The sequence below is a fragment of the Bufo gargarizans genome, chromosome 7 (genome assembly GCF_014858855.1).
Source record: "Bufo gargarizans isolate SCDJY-AF-19 chromosome 7, ASM1485885v1, whole genome shotgun sequence".
NCBI classification, from domain to species: domain Eukaryota; kingdom Metazoa; phylum Chordata; class Amphibia; order Anura; family Bufonidae; genus Bufo; species Bufo gargarizans.
This window is the reverse complement of record NC_058086.1, coordinates 19,632,889-19,656,904: the sequence shown is the minus strand read 5'-3', so window position 1 is coordinate 19,656,904 and position 24,016 is coordinate 19,632,889. Positions and strand designations below refer to the sequence as shown.

General features: G+C 43.6%; 1 protein-coding gene across 1 annotated transcript in view; it reads left to right on the top strand.

Annotated features, from left to right (window-relative positions):
* NEK4 (NIMA related kinase 4) overlaps nt 1-20,570 on the top strand; it is a 63,704-nt gene extending 43,134 nt beyond the window's left edge. The window contains 7 exon segments of the mRNA XM_044301989.1: nt 4,033-4,155; nt 4,274-4,343; nt 4,881-4,969; nt 10,531-10,622; nt 16,130-16,329; nt 17,632-17,765; nt 20,125-20,570. Of these exon segments, the coding sequence (XP_044157924.1) occupies nt 4,033-4,155; nt 4,274-4,343; nt 4,881-4,969; nt 10,531-10,622; nt 16,130-16,329; nt 17,632-17,765; nt 20,125-20,217 (801 nt within the window). The 3' untranslated portion in view covers nt 20,218-20,570.
* Nucleotides 20,571-24,016: the final 3,446 nt, after the last annotated feature.

Sequence of the window (24,016 nt, the reverse complement as noted above, 5' to 3'; positions counted from 1 at the left end):
CCGGCATTCCGGTATTCTGAATGCCGGATCCGGCGCTAATACATTCCTATGGGAAAAAATGCCGGATCCGGCGTTCAGGCATGTCTTCAGTTTTTTTCGCTGGAGATAAAACCGTAGCATGCTACGGTTTTCTCTTTTGCCTGATCAGTCAAAACGACTGAACTGAAGACATCCTGATGCAAACTGAACGGATTACTCTCCATTCAGAATGCATGGGGATATGCCTGATCAGTTCTTTTCCGGTATAGAGCCCCTGTGACGGAACTCTATGCCGGAAAAGAAAAACGCTAGTGTGAAAGTACCCTAAGACCTTCCAGAGGAATCTCCACTCCACTCTATCAAAGGCCTTAGAGGCAACCAAAGACAGGATGGAGCGAGACACCCCCCGGAAGACTGAACATTGGTAAAAAGGCAGTGCAAGTTGTAATGGGTACCCTTATTAGGAATAAACCCATTTTGGTCAGGATGTATAATAGATGAAATAACTTTACTCAGTCTAGTGGTAAGAATCCTTGAGAGGAGCTTCACATCAGTGTTAAGTAGAAAATCGGCCTATATGAGCCCATATCTAAGTGATCTTTACCTTTTTTTTTATATTAATTGATTCCGGAAGACTGTTATTCTCTATTGCCTCCATAAATACCTTCAAAAGACGGGGTAAGACCACCTCCCTATATTTACGATAGAATTCTTATCAGATTCCAGAGAAGAGTTTCCCACACGAGTCTTCAAGGCAGCCTCTAGCTCTTGCAAGGAGAGGTCCGCATCAAGGTATTCTCTTTGGATATCCGTCAGGACTGGAAGAGAGAGAGAGTCCAAATATGAATCAATCGTTTCATCTGAAACACTATTTTTTTATTTATATAATTCCAGAAAATATTTCACAAATGCTTCTCTAATGGATTCCTGATCTCGAATCATTATGCCTTTAGGAGAGCGAATGCTTACTATATCTTTTTGGGATCCTGATTGGAAATTACACTAGCCAGCATTTTTCCTGGGCGATCTGATTCAGAAAAATATTTCTGTCCCTTAAAAAAAAAGCCTTTGCTGAGCCTTATCCAAGAGAGTCAGAAAAAGCCTGACTTGTCCTCTGCATATTTTCACTGGTTTGTTCTGTATTGTTGATGGAAAAGTCTTCTTGAAGCTCTCTCTTTCTTGAAATAACTCTTTCTTAAGTTGGAGATATTGCTGAGAACCACCCCCCTCATATAGGCTTTAAATGCATCCCATACCAAATGGGTCCTTGCTGAATTATAATTGGTGTCCCAAAAGAATTCTATCTCTTGTTTAATCAATTCATGGTTGTCTATTATAGAGATCCAATGGGGATTTAATCTGAATATAGGCCTAACACTATATTTATCATGGACCAAACATAATTCACTTACGAGAGGTAGATGGTCGGATAGAGACCTAGCTTCATATTTCATAAATTTTATATATTTCAAATAGTTTTTATTTATCAAAGCTAGATCTATCCTAGACATCGACCTCCCAGATTTACTAACACAAGAATATACTCGCTTCCTCTTCCCTAAGTATCCCCAAATGTCCACAAAGCCAGATTCCTGGCAAAAGCGGGACAAAGCTACATACGTATCTCTCTCCGTAGAAACCCTATCCTTTTCTGGATCAATAACACAATTAAAGTTCCCCATCACAATGACTGGGCATTAAGGCCACCGATCCATAAAGGTTAATAAACAGTTAAGTACGTGAGGAGAAAAAGGGGGAGGAATATAAATAAAAGCCAAAATACATATTTTTCCATATAAATTACCATGAAGAAAAACAAGTCTCCCCTGCTTATCGATGGAGGAGGCCTGGCAGACGAAATCAATCCCTTTATGAATTAATACTGTTACTCCTCTTAAATAGCTAGTAAAGGTGGAGTGATAAGTCTGAGCAGCCAATCCCCCACCGAGTCGAGGGATCTCCCCCTCGATAAAGTGGGTCTCTTCTAAACTAACAATCGCTGGAAGATATCTCCGAACTCGGTCACTAACTGCCTGTCTTTTTAATTTATTACCAAGCCCCCGAACATTCCAGGTTAGAATTCTAACCGACATCAATTAACAAGAGAAACAAGAGCAAGACACAATTCCTACCTCTTCCCCTCCAAGCAGGGAGACGCATCGCAACCCACCCCTCAAATTATAAACCTACCCCCCCTCCGACTCTTGATCCGCCACCGTCTTGGACAGATCTCTCAACTAAGACCACCTCCCCTCACTTCCCCCTCACCCGCCACAATGAGAAAAGAAAAAAAAGTTCAGATGTTATTCTGATCAAGCCAGTCCACCACAAGCCAGGAGCATCAAAAAAATTAGTCTCATTGTTAAAAATTATCCCCAGTTTGGCCGGGTACACAAATGAATATTTAATATTCTTTTGACAAAGTCGTCTCTTAACCTTGATGTAGCTACGTCTTTTATCTTGAATGTCCTTGGAAAAATCTGGAAAAAAAGCCAGTCTATTTCCATTATAAAAAAAATGGGATGGCACTCCCTTGCCCTTCTAAGGATCATGTCCCTATCTCGTGAGACGAGTATCTTCACAAGAAGCATCCACGATTGCCTTCCAGGAATTGGTTTACCCCCTGGTACTCGATAGGCCTTTTCCACAAAAAATTATGGAGAAAAATGCTCCTTTCCAAACTTCTCCAAGATTAAATTCTGAATCAGGCCAGTTATTTTCACATTGCTTTGCCTAGACCTGTCTTCGAGATCCACCATCTTTTTTTTAAGGTATTTACCCTCGGATCTCAAAGTAGGGATTTCCATTTTAAACATTGTAACTTCCTTCTCCAGGACCTCTACAGATTTTTCTATGGTAGTTACTCTGTTATGTATTCTAGAGACCTCATCTCTTATAAGGAGCACATCGGTCTGGATCACCCCAAGTTGAGTTGAAAGATCTTTTATTAACTCTCAATTTCTTTTGACCACAATTTAAATTTCATTAAGTGGTGAAATTTCATCTTTAGGCTTTTAAATCATCTCTCTCCGCCCCCACATCCTGAATATCCTGATCCGGTGCTCCATCCTTTTTTTTCTACATCGGAGTCGTGCAGCCCTTTTTGTCCTGCTCTTGTAATTGCAAGCTTTGGGAACTTCAAGAATTGTTCAATTTTAGCCGTTTCTGTCAATTTCTGACCAATTTTGGCGGATGTATACTCGGCAGAACGTCCATTTTGCTTAGGGGCTATTTTCCTTTTTCTTTTTCCTCCTCTTTTTTTGTTTTTTGTTTTTGTAAGGAGGTTAATGTAACATCCCTGGTGGTCTAGAGCGGTGATGAGTTTAATGCAGATGTTGCTGGTGGTCTCAGGTAGGAAAAGGATTCATTCATATCTTGTGTCCAGTGGATTTCTACCGCTCTGGCATTGTCCCTGTTGCCTGTGACAAAGACATGTTCAGCTTCTTTTATGTTGTCCTGCTCTGATCATACAGACCATTGCTGGGTGGGGGATATATATGATCATGTGGCTATGATTTAACACCCACAGAGAGCTTTGCAAGCACTCTGCCAATCATTAAGAAACAGTCAAGAAACTGGCGCACGCTTTGGGAGTAGGTTTGTGACGCACAGTAGCTGTACTGCCCTAATGGGGACAGTGGTTATTTTCTGTGAAATTGACTTTAATATTTGTGTTGGTGAGAGAGGAAATTCAGATCTTGCCACTGGGTAAAGGTATAATCTCGGTAAATACAACGGGGCAGATTTACAAAACGGTCAAATTTCTTGACAATGTAAACTTAGGCTAGACAGTCTAAAACTGTGTCAGATATACAGTATCCCCAAAATCTGGTGCATCATTAGACTGTCTAGTCTGAGTTCACACCACCTATTTACCTTACACAACATTTTGGCACATTTTTTACACGTATTGTCACATATTGCGCCACACGTTTCCTTTCTAAAAGGACACACTGCTTTTCATATTTTGATTGGTAAATCTCCCCCACTGTGTGCAGCATTGTCTAGTATGTTAGTGCATAAATAAATGATCAGATATCAATGTGTTTCTAGTCTCCTGTGGTTTGTCCAAGACCTCTACCTTCTCCTCCAGCCATACAACAACGAGCTGCCAATAGGAAGGGCACTTCAGCAGAATCCGGCGGTGGTTCAAAACCTGACATTGTGCTATCTCAGGTACCTAATAAAACTGCCCAGATTTTCTACAGGGCATCACTGCAAGGTCATGAACATTGATGGTCATAAACTTTGGTCTGTCCACGGCTAAACGGTCTTTCTTTTTACTATTACAAAGGATCATCGACCTTTATCAGCAAGAGAAAGACGACGGCTAAAACAGTCCCAAGAAGAAGTATCACTATCTGGTGAGAAATTTGTATACCATACAGGCTTATATGTAGGGACTAGGAATGAGCCAACTTGTGTTTTCAAGTAGGGACTTGACCATAACGAAATTCTTAGATAACCCGAACCTTGTATGCCGAACTTGAAACACGAGTTCACTCATCCCTAGTAGGGACAAATTTTGATCTGCACAAAACAGTGACTTCAGTAGCAGTTAATATATAATTGGGATTTTAAAACATTTTTGACATATCAGACGTTTTGATTGCTGACCGTTCGGGTGCTGAGACTCCCACAAAAACAAAAAGCACAAGTGCTCAGCGGAGATCAGTAAAAGTAGTCATCCATAAAATTGTCCACCCAGCGCTGTATTGCTTACAACCCCCTGTTTACGAGCAGTATATAATGTGATGGAAAAATGAATCCAGCCAGCAAAGGAGGCAATATGGACAATCGCAATACATTAGTAAGTGCTGTGTATTAAGTGAGATAACCCCTTTAAATAGGATCAAAACAAAACAGTGAAAGACAAATTAATTCTTTGCTTCTTTCTCAAGCACCATCCGTCAGAATGGGCTCTGTGCAAGCTGTTAACAGGGAGCAAGCAATAAATCCTGCCTGTCAGTCCGTGCCAAGTTTACATGAGGTGAGTTATGCCTTCCTACAATTGATTTAGAATGAATATTACAACATGGCGAATAGGAGACTTTATTAGTTTTAGATTTGCCAAAGTTACTGTAAATCTTCAAATGTTTGCGATTGCTACATACGTTTTCTTAAAGGGATTTTCTGTGATTTTAAAGGGGTTGGTCCATCTCATATAATGGAGGCATATCGCTAGGACATACCCCCAATGTCTGATATGTGCGGGTCTCACCTCTGGGACCTGTACCTACCTCTAGAATGGAGCCCGCATAGTGAAGGAGAGTGGGCCGCAAATATGCGGGGGCGCCCTTCATTCATTTCTATAGGAGCCCTGGCTTGGCTATTTCTTTTAACCCCAATAGAAGCAATTGCAATGGTGTCTGAGCTTGCACAGTGCGCTTCCCATTCATTTCTATGGGACTTCCTAAAATAACCGAGCGGCAGTCCTATAGGAATGAATGGAGGGTGGCCTCACATGCGCGGTCCACTCTTCTTCACTTTGCAGGCTCCGTTCCATAGACAGGTGCGGGTCCTAGAGGTGGGACCTGCACCTATCAGACATTAGGGGCACATTCTAGCCATATGCCCATAATGTATAAGATGGGCCAATCCCTTTAATATTGATGACCTTTGCTTAGGGTAGTTATAAAAAATGATGTTACAGCAGCATCTCCAACGATCTCCTTTATTGTGGTATTACAAAGCGTATGTGCAGACAGATAATGCACCGTTTCGGCTGTCCTCAGCCTTTGTCAAGCATACAATGTACAACCATTGATTCCACATATAAATAGTGACACACTTATACTGCCCCAACAATCCACTCCAATCAGCAGTGTGTGGGCAGATACCCACCCCCCAAACACAGGCATCCCATTGGGCAGAAATCCCAATGCTTGTTTTGCATAGTAGATGATCGCACCCGAGTTCTTACCTCCAAGGAGTAATCATGTCACAATACATTCCAGCTGCATGTTGGCGTCCATCAAGCGCTAATGCGCATGTCTGACTGCAAAGCGTCCTGTGTGTACATGGCGACATCGCGCGCACGTCTAGCATCGCGGGAATCAGCGGGATCTCGTTCGCACTCACATGTTCATACCTCCGCATCACCAGACGTCATCATGGTCACCTGACCTGTGTGTTGTGAACAGCTCGTTCCTCCCACTCGCCTGACGTCATGCCACATCATGTTGCCAAGGACACACATTCGCCGATTACTAAATGCAATCCAATCCCTCAAAAAGAGGGAAAAAACCCGCACAATCCATATGATAATAGCAGCTGGAGCGACCCTTGGTACACTATGGTGCGATCAGCCAATCCATATGATAATAGCAGCTGGAGCGACCCTTGTGGTACACTATGGTGCGATCAGCCAATCCATATAATAATAGCAGCTGGAGCGACCCTTGTGGTACACTATGGTGCGATCAGCCAATCCATATGATAATAGCAGCTGGAGCGACCCTTGGTACACTATGGTGCGATCAGCCAATCCATATGATAATAGCAGCTGGAGCGACCCTTGTGGTACACTATGGTGCGATCAGCCAATCCATATGATAATAGCAGCTGGAGCGACCCATGGTACACTATGGTGCGATCAGCCAATCCATATAATAATAGCAGCTGGAGCGACCCTTGTGGTACACTATGGTGCGATCAGCCAATCCATATGATAATAGCAGCTGGAGCGACCCATGGTACACTATGGTGCGATCAGCCAATCCATATAATAATAGCAGCTGGAGCGACCCTTGTGGTACACTATGGTGCGATCAGCCAATCCATATGATAATAGCAGCTGGAGCGACCCTTGTGGTACACTATGGTGCGATCAGCCAATCCATATGATAATAGCAGCTGGAGCGACCCTTGGTACACTATGGTGCGATCAGCCAATCCATATAATAATAGCAGCTGGAGCGACCCTTGGTACACTATGGTGCGATCAGCCAATCCATATGATAATAGCAGCTGGAGCGACCCTTGGTACACTATGGTGCGATCAGCCACAATGGACACAAAAATGTCAGAGTACAATAAATAAAAACCAGCACAATGTGAATCTCAGGGGGCAATTACAGTGATACACATTAAAATCATTTGTTACATGTACATACAAAATCGTATAAAATCTATACCTGTGTATAAAGGGGAGTACTCTAATCGATCCCTGCAACATTGAACTCCAAATTGAGTCCATAAGGCTGCATTGATCTCAGAGCATATATCCATTTAAGTTCTTTTTTCCTCGATATTTTGTCCCTATCACCCTCTCTTGTGAGTGTCCCCACTGCGTCTATTACTCGGAATCGAAGTTGATTGATAGAGTGTCCACGCTCGATGAAATGGCTCGCCACTGGTTTGTCCAGCATCTTCTTCCTAATTGTACTCTTGTGTTTTTATATACGTGGGCGAGACCACGATGAAGATCAGGGAACGGATCAATAAACACAAGAGTACAATTAGGAAGAAGATGCTGGACAAACCAGTGGCGAGCCATTTCATCGAGCGTGGACACTCTATCAATCAACTTCGATTCCGAGTAATAGACGCAGTGGGGACACTCACAAGAGAGGGTGATAGGGACAAAATATCGAGGAAAAAAGAACTTAAATGGATATATGCTCTGAGATCAATGCAGCCTTATGGACTCAATTTGGAGTTCAATGTTGCAGGGATCGATTAGAGTACTCCCCTTTATACACAGGTATAGATTTTATACGATTTTGTATGTACATGTAACAAATGATTTTAATGTGTATCACTGTAATTGCCCCCTGAGATTCACATTGTGCTGGTTTTTATTTATTGTACTCTGACATTTTTGTGTCCATTGTGGCTGATCGCACCATAGTGTACCAAGGGTCGCTCCAGCTGCTATTATCATATGGATTGGCTGATCGCACCATAGTGTACCACAAGGGTCGCTCCAGCTGCTATTATCATATGGATTGGCTGATCGCACCATAGTGTACCACAAGGGTCGCTCCAGCTGCTATTATCATATGGATTGGCTGATCGCACCATAGTGTACCACAAGGGTCGCTCCAGCTGCTATTATCATATGGATTGGCTGATCGCACCATAGTGTACCACAAGGGTCGCTCCAGCTGCTATTATCATATGGATTGTGCGGTTTCCCCCCCCCCCCTCTTTTTGAGGGATTGGATTGCATTTAGTAATCGGCGAGTGTGTGTCCTTGGCAACATGATGTGGCATGACGTCAGGCGAGTGGGAGGAACGAGCTGTTCACAACACACAGGTCAGGTGACCATGATGATGTCTGGTGATGCGGAGGTATGAACATGTGAGTGCGAACGAGATCCCGCTGATTCCCGTGATGCTAGAAGTGCGCGCAATGTCGCCATGTACACACAGGACGCTTTGCAGTCAGACATGCACATTAGCGCTTGATGGACGCCAACATGCAGCTGGAATGTATTGTGACATGATTACTCCTTGGAGGTAAGAACTCGGGTGCGATCATCTACTATGCAAAACAAGCATTGGGATTTCTGCCCAATGGGATGTCTGTGTTTGGGGGATGGGTATCTGCCCACACACTGCTGATTGGAGTGGATTGTTGGGGCGGTATAAGTGTGTCACTATTTATATGTGGAATCAATGGTTGTACATTGTATGCTTGACAAAGGCTGAGGACAGCCGAAACAGGTGCATTATCTGTCTGCACATACGCTTTGTAATACCACAATAAAGGAGATCATTGGAGATGCTGCTGTAACATCATTTTTTACAATTGTTCTGTGTCCACGTGGGATCCGTGGTATTGGATACAGCTGCTGCATTCCACATACAAGCTCTGGGATACCGTTGTGTGCTGCTTCTACTCACCTTGATTTACTTTGCTTAGGGTAGGTCATCAGTATCTGATTGGTGGGAATTTGACACCTGGCACCCCCGCCGATGGGGTGGCTGTGGCTCACAGAGTGCCAAGCACAGCACCGTACATTGTTTAGGGGTTGTGCTTGGTATTTCAGCTCGTGCCTAGTCATTTGGCCGTGTGACTGATGAACGTGATGTCACTGGCCTAGGAAGAGGATGCAGCACTCACCAGAGTGCCATGGCGGATTGGCAGGGGTGCTGGTAGCAGTTGTAATCACGCTGCATGGCCGCTGCAATGTCAAGTGAAGAGAACACGGCGCTTGTACCAGTGCTACAGTCTGTTCAAACAGCTGATTGGCCGCAGTGCCAGGAGTCGGACCCCACTGATCTGATATTGATGACCTATCCTGAGCATAGGCATTGGAAACAGGACAACCCCAATAATAAAGGGGAGGATCTCAGCTGGGGACCTTCTCTATTGGGATGTACCAATCGGACATCACCCTTATAGGAGTTGCCTCATGAATTAATATTATATTTCTGTAGTTGATCATGCGAAACATAATTATTATTTTTTTTACATTTTCCTTTGTCTAGATATTGCTGGTACATAGTTGATATGGTGCCCCCTGGTGTTCTTTTGCTTCCCTCTCAGAATATTGATCTAATGTGTCCGGTGATGGTGGACACACATTCCCAGTAGCATAGTTGCATTTTCTGAATCCTCTTGCACACAGCTGGTGGAGAAATTCCAGTTATTGTGCAGGCCAGTCAATAAAAACTGGTGCACTAGAAACAGCGGGGCACATTTACTGTTGAAGATGCACCAGAAATTTGGAACATTTTGGGCCATACTAGTGGCGCGCATCACATTTATTAGCCGTTTTAGACATTGTTCCCTTACTTGTCTGACAAGGGAACTGGCTCAGCAGAAAAGGGTGTAGCTTTATGGGAAAGGGCGTGGCTTAGAACACGCCATCATGCTTCCAGAAATGCAGCACATGTTCCAGGTGTAACCTAAGCTAACCTAAAGGTGGTGTAAAGACTAGACAGTCTCAAAATGCAGCAGATTTATCATTCAGCATCTAGAGGAATCGCTGGGACCATTTTTTATGTGGTAGAGGAAAACTGGAGGAGTTAGCAGGAGCTGAGTGCAATGCACTTCTGGTAGAGGCAGCTGCTTAATGGGCACATTGGACAAACTGCTGCCTGCAGAGACCAAAACTGCAGAGAGGGGAGTAAAGAAGCTGAACAGAGTGAAAATGACACTGGAGAGTAGTGTGTTTTGCATTGATATAGTTAAAATAATAGTGTGCATTACTCCAGATGTTTTTTATTAATTTTTTAATTCGGAGGAGATTCGATGGGGGATATATATCAAGACTGGCATTCCCATAGGCAAGTCTTGATCCCCCCTGAACTAAGATGCACCTGATTTATTAAGAGGCAGATGCCAGTTTCTGGCATAAGTTATAGTAAATCCAGTGGGCTGCTCCAAGTCCCGCCCTCCCTCTAAGCCACACCCTTTTTTATCACCACTTCAGTTAAGTCTCAAACATGGCCTGCACTATCATTTTTTAAACCACAGGTGTAATTTTATTATGATAAGTAGATAAAAAGTTAAATGAAGCACATTTTAGATGAACGTCATGTTATTTCTTGTACACCCCTTTTTTGGTATACTAACCCAAGCATGTTCTTATCATAAAGGAAAGGCATCATTCTGCACATGGCTTTTCTGCTGAGGATGATCTAAGCTCTTCCACCAATTCCACCAAGTCTGAAGGAGAATGTAAAGAGAGGTAATTACCGAACAGTGTAGGATCTGTGATCCCACACAATGAGCTCATGGGGTAGCGTGATGTTAAAAGAGGTCTTGTACCTAAAATGAATACTTTTTTGTGTCATATTTATTTGCAATAAATCAGAAGTTACCGCAGTAGACAAAGTTTGGTACTTAGGTTTGCATACGTTGTACAGCCATATTGAATGTAACTTTTGAATTTAGGGGGTCATTTATGAATCTGAAATACGCCTATATTAGGCATATTTTAGGCGCAGATTGCGGCGCAACGGAATCTGCAATTTTTTGTCCTTCTCACGCTAGGTCTAAAAAGTAGACGTGGTGGGGACAGACCGACAGACCCGTCTCATTTACCATTTTCTATGCCTGTTTTAGGCATAGAAAAAGGTCTAAATGTAAGACAGCTCGGAAGCGGTCTTACTTTTAGAAGCAGCAGTGGATCCGCCGAAGTTATGAAGAGGCCTGCGCCTCTGAGCTTAGGGTCTAAAACGCCGGTCTTAATAAATGTGCCCCTTAGTTTCTTAGTCACCGCCGTCTCTGGGAGAGATCTTAGAAGTTCAGATAGACGGAAGACTCGGGAGTCAATCTGACAGATCTCTATTGTTTTTATTGTTGCTGACAGGTTTCCACCCCTTCGCAGGTGTTGCTCATTATCAGTCAGGTGGCCCCTTTATATGTTCCGCCTTTCACTGGTTTCCCTACGGCTGATAGCTCTTCTGAGGAGTGCTCTGCTTGTGTGGTGATTCTCCTGTTCCAGTTGCTTCTCAAGCTAAGTCCTTTCCCTTTTCTTGTTGTGTCTGCCCTGACTAGGCCTTAGGGAGACACTGGCTCCTTCAGGTTGGAAGGAGCCGGTTGCCTCTTTCCCTGTTCCCTAAGCTGAGGGTTTGGTGCAGTGTGTCAGCAGTCTCAGGTTCCAGTGCATGAGCATTTCTATCTTTGAGATTTGCACATGTGGTTTGCAGCTTAGGGAGAGAGTCAGGGTTTGCTAGGAGGTGACCTCTTTATTCCCTAGGCTTGGGGCCTAGTCTGTAGTTGTTTTGTTGTTGTTCCCTTTGGTTGTCTTTCCTTCCCCGTACTACCCGTGACACTTAGAAACCAAAGGTAAAATTTGCACTTTTTTGTTTATTAAACATAATGAAGGGCTTGATAGGCGACCTCTACTACACTGTGTAGTTCTTGTGCCGATTTTCAGCGACAGTGCTACAGCTGATTGGTGCGGGTGTGGGATGTCTGACCCCGAGGTCAGCTAGAAAAGGTATATCCTGAGGTTAGGCCATCACTTAGTAAAGGTTAGACAACCCCCTCTATAGTTCAAAAGTGACAACAAATATGGCTGCTGCAACAACAAAGTGCTGTCATTTCTAAATTTAACAATAAACATATAAAATTACAAAATTTTGGTGAGGATTCTAATTTCTGATTTACTAGATAGAAATCCTTTGGAAGAATGGTCTCCAGGGAACTTGAAAACCTAATAATGCTTCTGTGTGGATGAAAATGCACAAAGGCACACATAGGGCATTACCCAAATAAACAAAATGAGGAATGCACAAATGGCTATGCTCACCTTGCTACATTGTGCTGAGAGCACAACGTCCGGGGTAGTCTCACTTGGCTCATCTATGGCAAATTTACAGGATATACCTTAAATGTCCGATAGGTGCAGGTCCCACCTTTGGGACCACTTCTTTTTCAAGAACTGGGCCAGTCACTCTCAGCCAGAAATATTGAAGTGGGAATGCATGTGTGGCTCACTCCATTTACTTTAGTAGCACTTCCGAAAATAGCCGAGCACTCTGGACATTTATGGCCTATCCTGTGGACATGTCAGTCAGCAGATTTGTCACCTATGACACCGGCTGACCTGTTACATGTGCAGTTGGCAGCTGAAGGCATCTGTGTTGGTCCATCTTCATATGTGCCTGCATTGCTGAGAAAAATGATATTTTAATATATGCAAATGAGCCTCTAGGAGCAACGGGGGCATTGTCATTACTCCTACATGCTCTGCTCTCTCTGCATCTGCCGCGCCCTCTCCATTTTGACAGGGCCTGGCAGTGAAAAGATCATCACCTGGCCCCGTCAATGAAAGTGGAGAGGGCGCTGCAGTTACAGAGAGAGCTGAGCCTCTAGGTGTAATGGCAACTGGGGCTAATTTGCATATATTAAAACTTAATTTTCAGCAATGCGGTCACATATGAACATGGGACCAACACAGACGTCTTCAGCTGCCAAGTGCACAGGTAACAGGTCAGCCAGTGTCATAGGTACAAATCTGCTGACAGATGCCCTTTGATGTTCCAGCTGGGACTACCCCTTTAATACAGTAGTAGCAATGACTGAAGCCTTGTATCCAACAGACAACACTTGGTATCCAGTGATGAAGAAAATGTACGTATAGACCAAAAAAGGGACTTTGCCAGGCATTGCTGAGGCTCTGGAGACACATGTATCAAGTCTGCTACACCAGTTTTGTGTCCTAAAAATGTCACAAGTGATGCGTGCGGCATTCGGTGATCTCGCCACTTTAGGAAGTGCAGTGAAAAGTAGGTCAGGATTTCAGATTAGTCTCACTTATGATGTGCGATTATTAAAAAAAAAATTATGGTCGTATCTCCACGCCAGTACTTTTACAGACATAGGCGTACACAACATGGCAGATGCGCCAAATATATTATTACTGTGCACCATTTCATAAATGTGGTGCAAACTCACAAAGCAAAGACAGACTTAAAACTAACACCAAAACCACCGCAAATGATACATTCGCCGTGTCTTTAAATATTTATTCCACATTGGAATAAATATTTAAAGACCGTGTTCTCCAGATCCTCTTACTTTGGGAGCTCCCGACAAAGTCCATGTTTGTTACATCCGTACATGGTCGTGAAGAATAATGTTCAGAGAACTACAGTTTTTGTGATCTTACAGTAAAAAAAAAAAAATGGATGCTTTTTTTTTTTTAAAGGGGTTGTCTCACTTCGGCAAGTGGCATTTATTATACAGAGAAAGTTAATACAATAGTAAGATAAATACCACTGCGCACTCAAGGTTTACATGCAAATAAAAAAATCTTTGATTATGGCATATCCTCCGTATGATATATAGGCAAGTGAGAGAAGAATGCCTGCTAGTTTTACGTGACTATAAATCTTGATGTTTCGATCAAATCCAGACCTTGGTCACAAAAGTCACTAATGAAAAAGGAAACAAAAAGACAGAGACATTAGTTGTGAGGCAAAAAGGAAATAACATATAACATGATTGGTTACTAATGTATTGTGATTGTCCATATTGCTTCCTTTGCTGGCTGGTTTTCATGGTTATGACTACCCTACAATCCAGCAACGGTGGTCGTGCTTGCACACGATAAGAAAAAGCACTAGCCTCTGAGCGCACCCACAGTCCTGGCCACCAGAGAGGCCGGCGGTTTTCCTATAGTGTGCACGCACGACTGCCACTGATGGATTGCAGGGTGGTCGTAACCATGGAAACTAGTAGTGTATAATGTGATGGGAAAATGAATCCAGCCAGCAAAGGAGACAATATGGATAATAACAATACATTAGTAAGTGCCTTGCATTAGCTTCCTCTGCATAATAAATGCCATTTGCTGAAGGGAGACGACCCCTTTAAGCAGATAATGTCGTATATTCTTGTACTTCCTTTGAACGTAATAATACCTTTTGCTTCCAGGGCATATTTTAGGGCATAGTTGACTGATATTCGCCATTTTGTTTTATCCAATGTCATTAATGTACCATTAATATTTATGTATGATCTGTGACATCGTAGCAGAGTTTCTTACCCACATTTTGCTATACATTTTATTTTTATATACTTTATTGGCCAGTTTCTTCAAATGTTTCTGTTGTGTAATATCGTGCACCAGATATGAAGTCTAGCTTATTTCATCATGACGTGTAGTGATATATGTGGAGTCCGGATTTTTCATCCCCTTAGGCCTCTTGCACACAAACATATTTTCTTTCCGTGTCTGTTCCGTTTTTTTTTTTTTGCGGACCGTATGCGGAACCAATCACTTCAATGGGTCCGCAAAAAAATGGAGGTTACCCAGTGTGCATTCCGTTTCCGTATTTCCGTTCTGCAAAAAAATAGAACATGTCCTATTATTGTCTGCATTACGGACAAGGATAGTACTGTTCTATGAAGGGCCATCTCTTCCGTTCTCGCAAAATACGGAATGCACAAGGATGTCATCCGTTTTTTTTGCGGATCCGTTTTTTTACGGACCGCAAAATACACATGTGTGCAAGAGGCCTTAGATGAGGAAAATTAGCTTTTGCCTCATGGGGTTTTTTGTGTTCCCCTGGATCAACATCCAAGTATACTATGCTGTACTGGATTTATTTATTTTTTTCAGCCGTACGAATTGTTACATACACCTTTAATAGCTGTCGGCTGAATGCTTGGCCAACAGCTATTCCTCTCAACCCCCCATCATACACAGGTATGCTCAGTTCAGCCAAGCATGCATATGTTCTCAATCAATTGCAGCCTAACTTCCTATGAAAACAAAGCGTCTGTCATATTGAAATTCAACATGCCTGACATCATCTGTGGTGGAGGGTTGGCACACCCCCATACACGAAAGTTGTCCTGTTCCGCTGAAATCAGTGGGTTTGTATCTGTATGGCCACGATCTGTCACGTTTTCAGTGTCTGAGGGAAACCCATCCCGAACGTAGGAGGGAAAGGGGCGAGGGGAAAAGGCCTGGAAACTAGGAAAAGGAGTTGGTCACTTCCTAGAGAAACCCTAGTCAAAGTCCTGACTGACTGCAATTATGAACTAACCCCAGAGGTAGGTGAGTTTATACACAGGAACCTAAAGTCCTAATTCACCCTGTAGGGCCCTGGAACTAATGTCAGGACAAGAGATAACCTGTTCTTACAAACGGTAGGACGAACAGGAGTCTCCCTCAGGCCTAAACACAAATGACAGGGAAAAGAGTAAAACAAGATAACCCAAACAATCAACAAAAGAGGAAGAAGACACTTAACTTCAAATAGCAATGGAAGCACAGGAACTCCTCCGAGATCCAAACACCAGCAATCCAAAACCAGACTGAAGCTATAAACCGCACAGCATGGTGGGAGAAGCCACAATAAATGGGGAAGGATAAATGACCACATAAGCAACACCTGAGGCAAGGAGTGTGGCCATTACCAGAACAACACAGACACAAATTGATCCACAAGGAACCTGTCAGATCAAACCACGTGTTGCCAGTCTCGCTGATCTCCTGGCACCTGTCTCAGGAACATCCGTGACACGATCACTATGTTGCAGTGATTTCTCTAAAATGCTGCAGTACTTTTGATTTAAAAAAATGGAATTCAGGCGCTATGAACCTGGTCGCAGGTTCCATTTAAGGGGTTTTCCTGCCCTGTCCAACATATTCAAGCATTGACTATGAAATGGCGTGTCTGAAATAGTTGCAAAAGAACAGGTCTTGTTTTAACTGTAAAACATTTTTTTTCTCAGAAAATATTCAGACTCTGGAGAAATGAACGATCTTGTAAATCTGATGACACAGACGTTGCACATGGAGAAAGACGACGGTCAAATGCCACAAGCTGCTTGTAAAGAATTCCGGCTCAACAAAAGATACCGAGATACATTCATGTTACATAGAAGAACATCTGAGGAGCAAGAAGATGTCTGCTTTGAAGACTTGGCGTTAGGTGGGCATATTCCTAATGATTGGCTAAATTATTCATATGGTGTACGACATGCAGGCAGACTATAACACTGTCAACCACTAAACACAATAGGCTACGACAGGCGACATGGAGACGCTTTTAGGGTGCATTCACATGATGGTTAGTATTTTTCAGTCCTCAAAATGCAGATCCACAAAAAATAAAGATGACGTCCATGTTGCATCCATTTTTTTGTAACAATGCCTATTCTTGTCTAGAAAATGGAAAAAAACATCGGACATGTTCTATCTTTTTTTTTTTTGTAGGACTGCAGAACGCACATACACATGGTGTGCTGTCCACATTTTATGTGTCCCCATTAAAATAAACGGGTCCGCATCCAATCCCCAAAAATTGCGTATTGGATGTGGAGCAAAAATACGGACGTGTGAATGGGGCCTTTGGCTGTGGACTAAAACTTCTGAAAAGTCTTCCAAAGGGCTCATGCACATGGCCGTTGCTTGGCCGTGCCCGTATTGCAGCCCGCAAACAGTGGGTCCACAATACCTGGGCACCGGCCGTGTGCACCCCGCATCACAGATGTGGACCCATTCAAGGTGCGATTTCTCTCTGTGCCTCCGCACCGCCAAAAAATAGAACATGTTCTATTTTTTTTTGCGGTGTGGACAGATCACGGACAAATTCAAGTTGAATGGGTCTGGATCCATCTGCGGAGTACGCGTGGATGTTGCCCATGCATTGGGGACACATGGTTAGGCACGGTTGGATAGCTTACCAGCAGAAACCAAACATACATGGATCAGCTCAAGATTTAGGAGAAGCAGCAAAATTACAACTCCCAGCATTTCTTGACAGCCCGCGGATATCAGAGCGAGCTGGAAGTTGTAGTTTTGCAATAACTGAAGAGCCACAGGTTGGGGACCATGGCACTACGGCTGTACATTGGGTGCACCGCATGCAAATTAGGTTACATGTGCCTACATATATAGTAAATAAGTCTCCAGTGTCCAAAGCTGTGATTTTGTATTTTATGTGACATATTAAGCAGGTTTAAAGCAGCGTTTCATATTTCTAACACAGGGTCTCATTTAATAAACTTGAGGAACTGATCATCCATCAGATTCTCAGTAACATACAGACGTTTGGGGTCATTGATAGCAAACTAGTGTAAAATAGCCCTGTCTTAGTCATCAGATTCCACCTTTCATTTTGAACAGCTCCTTTAACAATTAAAGGATGAATCTGATTGCTATGGGCAACTAAGCCAGTTCTCCTTTGTACCAGTTTGATAAATGACCCCCATTGTTTTGCTCTTTTGCTCAGATAATTTAACAGTCCCAGAAAAATTCCGCAGAATGATAGAAGCTTTGAGGACTGATGTTGTGCAGGGACTGGGAATTAAAGTTCTGGAGGAAGTGTACAACGTCATGGATGAGGACGATGATTATCTAAAAGAGGTAAGTGATCGGATTTCTGCGTAGAAACATAAGCTGCATCCTTATACGTGTCACAGGATTTGTCCTCGGTAATGGGACATGATAGCTTGGTGTCCTTATAATATCACATGGTAACACCCCAAACCTGGGAATGTCCAACCTGAAGTACCAAAATGATGTAGATCCATAATGAAGCGCTGATTAGTTTCTTAACATACCGCTATATCTTATTACAGTAGGCTTAGGGTACTTTCACATTTGCGGCAGAGGATTCCGGCTGGCAGTTCCGTCGCCGCAAACTCCGGCAATCCGGACGCAAACAGATGGCATTTGTCAGACAGATCCGGATGCGGATCTGTCTGACAAATGCATTGAAATACCGGTTCCGTCTCTCCGGTGTCATCTGGAAAAATGGATCCAGTATAAAAAAAAAAACAAACATTTTGAAAGGTCTGCACATCCGTTTTGTCGGAACACCTAATGCCGGATCGGGCACTAATACACTTCAATGTAAATTAATGCCGGATCCGGCAAGTGTTCAGTATTTTTTGTCGGAGAGAAATCTGCAGCATGCTGCGGTATTTTCTCCATCCAAAAAACGTAAGAGGGACTGAACTGATGCATCCTGAACGGAATGCTCTCCATTCAGAATGCATGGGGATAAAACTGATCTGTTTTTTTCCGGTATTGAGCCCCTGAGACGGAACTCAATACCGGAAAAGAAAAACGCTAGTGTGAAAGTACCCTTATCTGAAACAAAGCTCCAAAACCCCTGCACAGGCATAGACTTAAAATAAGACATACTGGGTGTTTACAGTCACAACTAGATGGAGCTGACAAGCCTACTGCATACTGTTATACACTGAACTCCATAAGGCTAGGTTCACACATGTGGCGCATTTTCCGTTTTTCTGTTGCAGTATAGAAACGGAAAAACTGTAAAAAAAAAGGGAAGCGTTGGATCTGGCATATGCCAAACACCGCGATGGACCCCATTAATGATAAGATGGTCCATCAGGTTTCTGCAGTTGAACGCTGCAGCCTCTTCATTGTATGCCAGGCACAGCGCCAGACATTGTTTAGCAGCTCAGTCCCGTTTACTTGAATTTGACTGAGCTGCAAAAAGGCCGTGAGACCTATGGATATGATGTAAGAGGTGCTTGGTCGAGTGACACTGGCCCTTCCAACGCTCATCTGCAGGGGTGTTGGGAATTGGACTCCCACTGATCAGATACTGTGGGGGCTCGACACCCGGATAGCGCCATCCAATGGATAGTGGGTGTGCTTGGTATTGCAGTTGAGCCGCATTCGCTTAAATAGGACCGAGCAGCACCTAGGTCATGAGGACTAATGAACGTGACATCATTGGCCTAGGGAGAGGCCTCAGCACTGGGAACTCAAGCTGCTAGCTGACGTCATCTGGAGCACATTATACAAGGCTGAAGCAGCTCCTCCTTTGCCCTATACCAGGGATGCTCAACCTGCGGCCCTCCAGCTGTTGTAAAACTACAACTCCCACAATGCCCTGCTGTAGGCTGATAGCTGTAGGCTGTTCGGGCATGCTGGGGGTTGTAGTTTTGTAACAGCTGGAGGGCCACAGGTTGAGCATGCCTGCCCTATACTATAGTAAACTATGAAAGAGGACTTGTCGGCTCTGCTGACACGCCTATTCTAATCTTAGAACCCTGCATTGTATCGTCCCTCTGCTATTCCTCCTGGAAGTTTCTAGATAGACAGCAGGCAGTTATGTACGTAGTAAGGTAATGATTGGACTATGTCAGTGTGGTAGGACATGTCCAGCCATGAATGTATTCTTGCATTTTAAAGAGGAATAACAGAGGTGCAGCACTGCAAAGTGTTCTACGGAAAGCTGCTCCAACATTTCTCAGGCTTCATGCACGCGGCCGTTCCGTGCCTTGGGGACCGCAATTTGTGGTCCCCAAGGCACGGGTAACAGCCGTGTGGAAGCTGGGACGGATTGAAACCGATTTCAACCTGAGTGGGTCCGTGATCTGTCCGCACCGCAAAGAAAAAGAACATGTTAGATATTTTTGCGGTGTGGAGGCAAGTGAATGGGTCCGCATCTGTGATGCGAAGAGCACGCGGCCGGTGCCCGTATATTGCGAACCTGCTGTTTGCAGGTCGCGCAACGGCCGTGTGCATGAGGCCTAAATCAGACATGCCAGGAAGAGCTGTGGAACAGGTTGGAGCAGCCAGTTTCACATGATTGTAAGGAATTTTACTTCACATACTGAGGCCTAAAAAAGCCTTTAAGATTATCGGTTCTGCCCTTCTTTAAAGGCGACTTGACCTGCTTTGTGATCCTCCGTTTCTGCTCCTCTATCCACTTCTAAATGCTTGTCTCTTTTTTCCCTTCCAGTTGCAGTTACAGAAACTCCTGGCAGAGAAGTACAGCAACTACAACCTGAAAGTTCGGCAACTTAAGTTTTTTGAAGAGAATTCAAAATTTTAAATGACCATACGTTTTGACACTTTTTTTTTTTTTTTTTCAAGAGGTCATTTCCTCCCTGTGTTGAGGGAATATATAAATGGCAATATATTTTAATATTGTCAGATTTATACAGAATTTGTTGGATGCCCGCATTTTATGAAGATTTGTAATTGACTGTGAAGTGCATGCTGCGATCGCACGCTTATTTGACTCAACCTATCAATGTAGAATAGGGAACATTTCTACTGTTTAGAAAAAAAATTCTGTGTTTTTTTTTTTTTTATATTAAAATCAATGTAACCCACTATGTACCTGTATTTACTATCGGTTACATCTGCATTTTCTGTAACATTGATCATCTGTGATGTACTATATGGCAGTAAATGATTACTAATGTACAAAGTCGTCCTGGATGTCTAATAAGTGAATTGTGCCATCTGTAATAACAGCCTGTCGGTATATAACACCTTCATGGTTTACCAAGCTATACCGATATGCATTGCCCATTGGTTAGTCCGGTGCGCAGATGGATCACTTAGGCCTCATGCACATGAAAAATGCGGATACCATCTGAGGACATTGTGCAATTGTCACACTCCCATCACTAGAAATGGCTGTTTTTTACATCAGTGTGCTGACAGTTTTTTTTTTTTTTCTGCGGATCCCATAGAAATGAATGGGATGACCGTCCAAACCAACAAAAATAAGGATCAGATGTGGATCCTAAATATGGTCATGTGCATTAGGCTTAATAGTCTGTTCACATCCTGTAAAAATAGCGCAGTACGCAATGCTATTTTTCTGTCAAATGTGACAAACCCTCTAACGCATGCTGTAAATCTGCCATCACTGCTTTCTCCAGCACAGAGGTAACCACTAATTTAAAGGGGTTGTCTGAGTTCAGAGCTGAACCCTGACATAACCCCTTCTTCACCCATTCCGCATGAATGAGTGGAGCATCGGAGTATTTCATGCTCCGATGATCCCCCTGCATCGCGCAGGGCACGAGCTGTTTTGTTTACATTCTCACTGCTAGGCTGAGGCTTCCACCTAGCAATGTTCCCGGTGATGTTACCGACTCTTATGGGCAGTCTATAGCGCTGCGCTGCAGGCTGGGACATCACTAAATTAGTGCCTCTGACGTTACCGGGATCAGTACTCGGCGGAAGTCTGCCTAGCATAACCATAGTGAGACCCAGTACATCACTGCATCTAAAGAAAACGCCCTTTCCCTGCAACCCCTCTGGGCAATCCCTTTAATGCACTAACCGCACTTTTGAACAGTAGGGCTATGGAGGACACTAACTATACCCACCTTACCCATGAACCATAAGGTTAAAGAGATTGTCCCATTATGACAACTTATCCTCGATCCAGGAAAGGGAAAAAGTATCTGAATCGGAGTGGTCTAACCGCTAGGGCCCCATGCACCCCCTTTCCTGTTGGTCTGGAGAGGCGGTCACACGTGTGCTGCTGCTCCATGGGGCTATTTCTAGCAGTCCTCCTGAGTTGAAGGGAACAATGGACATGGGGTGAACACTTTTGTAAAGCTAAGGGGATAGCAATATCTAGTTTTGCTTTGGTTGTTTATCAGGTGAAAAAGTAGACCCTGCACTACAAGCAGATTCTTCTTAAAGGGAACCTGTCACCGGGATTTTGTGTATAGAGCTGAGGACATGGGTTGCTAGATGGCCACTAACACATCCGCAATATCCAGTCCCCATAGGTCTGACATCAGAAAACTAGTGAGCCGTAATCTTGCGATGCGTGAGCTAGCGCATGCGCAGTTCCTTCCCTGAGGCCAGCACGGGGAAGGAACACTATGAGGACACTGCGCATGTGCTAGCTCGCGAGATTACAGCGCTCTAGCTTTCTGACGTCTAGGAGCAAGGAGGAGATTCGGAGGATGCAGGGCGGTGCTGGGCTCCTTCACGCTGGACTCATCTCAGGTTAATTTGCATATGGATCAAATCGGTTTTTTTACACAATAAAAGCACACAGAGCTATGGGGATTGGGGATTGCGGATGTGCTAGCGGCCATCTAGCAACCCATGTCCTCAGCTCTATACACAAAATCCCGGTGACAGGTTCCCTTTAAAGGAGAAGTTGCTAAAGAGGTAAGGCGTAAATGTGTTTTAATGGTAAACTGTACAACTTCTACTTAAAGCAGGCATCTCAAACTGCGGCCCTCCAGCTGTTGTAAAACTACAACTCCCACAATGCCCTGCTGTAGGCTGATACCTGTAGGCTGTCCGGGCATGCTGGGAGTTGTAGTTTTGCAACAGCTGGAGGGCCGCAGTTTGAGATGCCTGACTTAAAGGGAACCTGTTAACCTGGAATTGCTGTGCAACTTATGTGCAGCATCACAGGAGCTGAGCAGATTGATGTATAGTTTTGTGGGAAATTGTTCAGTATAACTTATCATTTAATTAAAATTCCGTTTCATTCTGAACTTAGAAGTCCAGCGGGCTGTCCTACTTATTGACCCCCTCTGTGACTGCATAGAGGAAGCAGTCAGTCCCTGAGAAGGACCGCCCACTGGACTCCTAAGCCCAGAATCAACAGAGTTTAAAATGAAAAAAATTACAAGTTATACTGAATATTCCCACAAACCTAGATATCATTCTGCTCAGCTCCTCCTGCTCTATAGCAGGTTCCCTTTAAATAGACTTACAGGTACACCCACCAATCGGCTGACAGAAGGAGCTGCAGTGTGCTCTGGGAGATGTACTGCAAGCTCAGTCTCGTTCACTTGATGGGCCTCACTTATCAAAACTGTCTAACAATAAGGGCTCATTCAGGCGGCCATATGAATGAGCCCGCATCCGTTCTGCAATTTTGTGGAACGGGTCTGGGGCCGTAAAAGTTGCGGACAGCACACCGTGTGCTGTGCACATCCGTGGTTCCGTGGAAAAGATGGAGCATTTTCTATTATGGTTGCCGCTATGTGCGGTCCGCAAATTGCGAAACGCACATGGCCGGTATCCATGTTTTGTGGATTCAAAATGCACTATGGCCGTAAAGCTGTCTTTTAGTTGCCCATAGCAATAAATCAGAGCGCAGATTTCCTAAGGGCTCTAAAAAAATTTTTTAAAAAGTGAAAGCTGAGCTCTGATTGGCTGCTCTGGGCCCTGATAAATATAAACTTCTACACATAGAAAATTCACAATTTTTGTAGCAATTTCCACTGTCTGTCAAAATGTGCAACTCGTGTTAACGGGGCAGGGACCTCAGCAGCTTGTCACATTTACCAATATGTGCACCAGAAATCTACGCCAGCTCCTTGCTGGCATAGATTTCATTCTCTGGTGAATGGACCTGCTAAAAAAGTAACAACATTTTAAAGAGGCCAGTGCTTCTTCATTGTGGCACGCCATTTTTTTTATTTATTTTTTATTAAGACTGACATAAGAAATACCAGCCGTAATAAATTTCCCCATAAAACTGGACTTTCTTTCTAGGCCACACTGATTAGACAAGATGGTGACTGAGCTTATTATTTAACACCCTATTTTTGTTATTTCATCTCCACTTTTCAAAAGCCGTAAGTTTTTAATTTTCCGACAACATAGCTGTGTGAAGGCTGGTTATAGTAATAGTTTAGCACTGAGCGGGAAGGGGTTAAAGTCCATCTGTGCATTTGATGAGTTGCCTTTGGTGTAGCATAGGTACATTTTCGTGACATATTTGCAAGGAACTATCACTTTCTTTGCAGAATCGTATTCATTTTGTCTTTCGGTATTCAAGAGAACTGCACAGAGATGCAAATAACATCTCAGTATGATAGAAAAAAAAATGAGGTTCATAATTAAATCTGTGC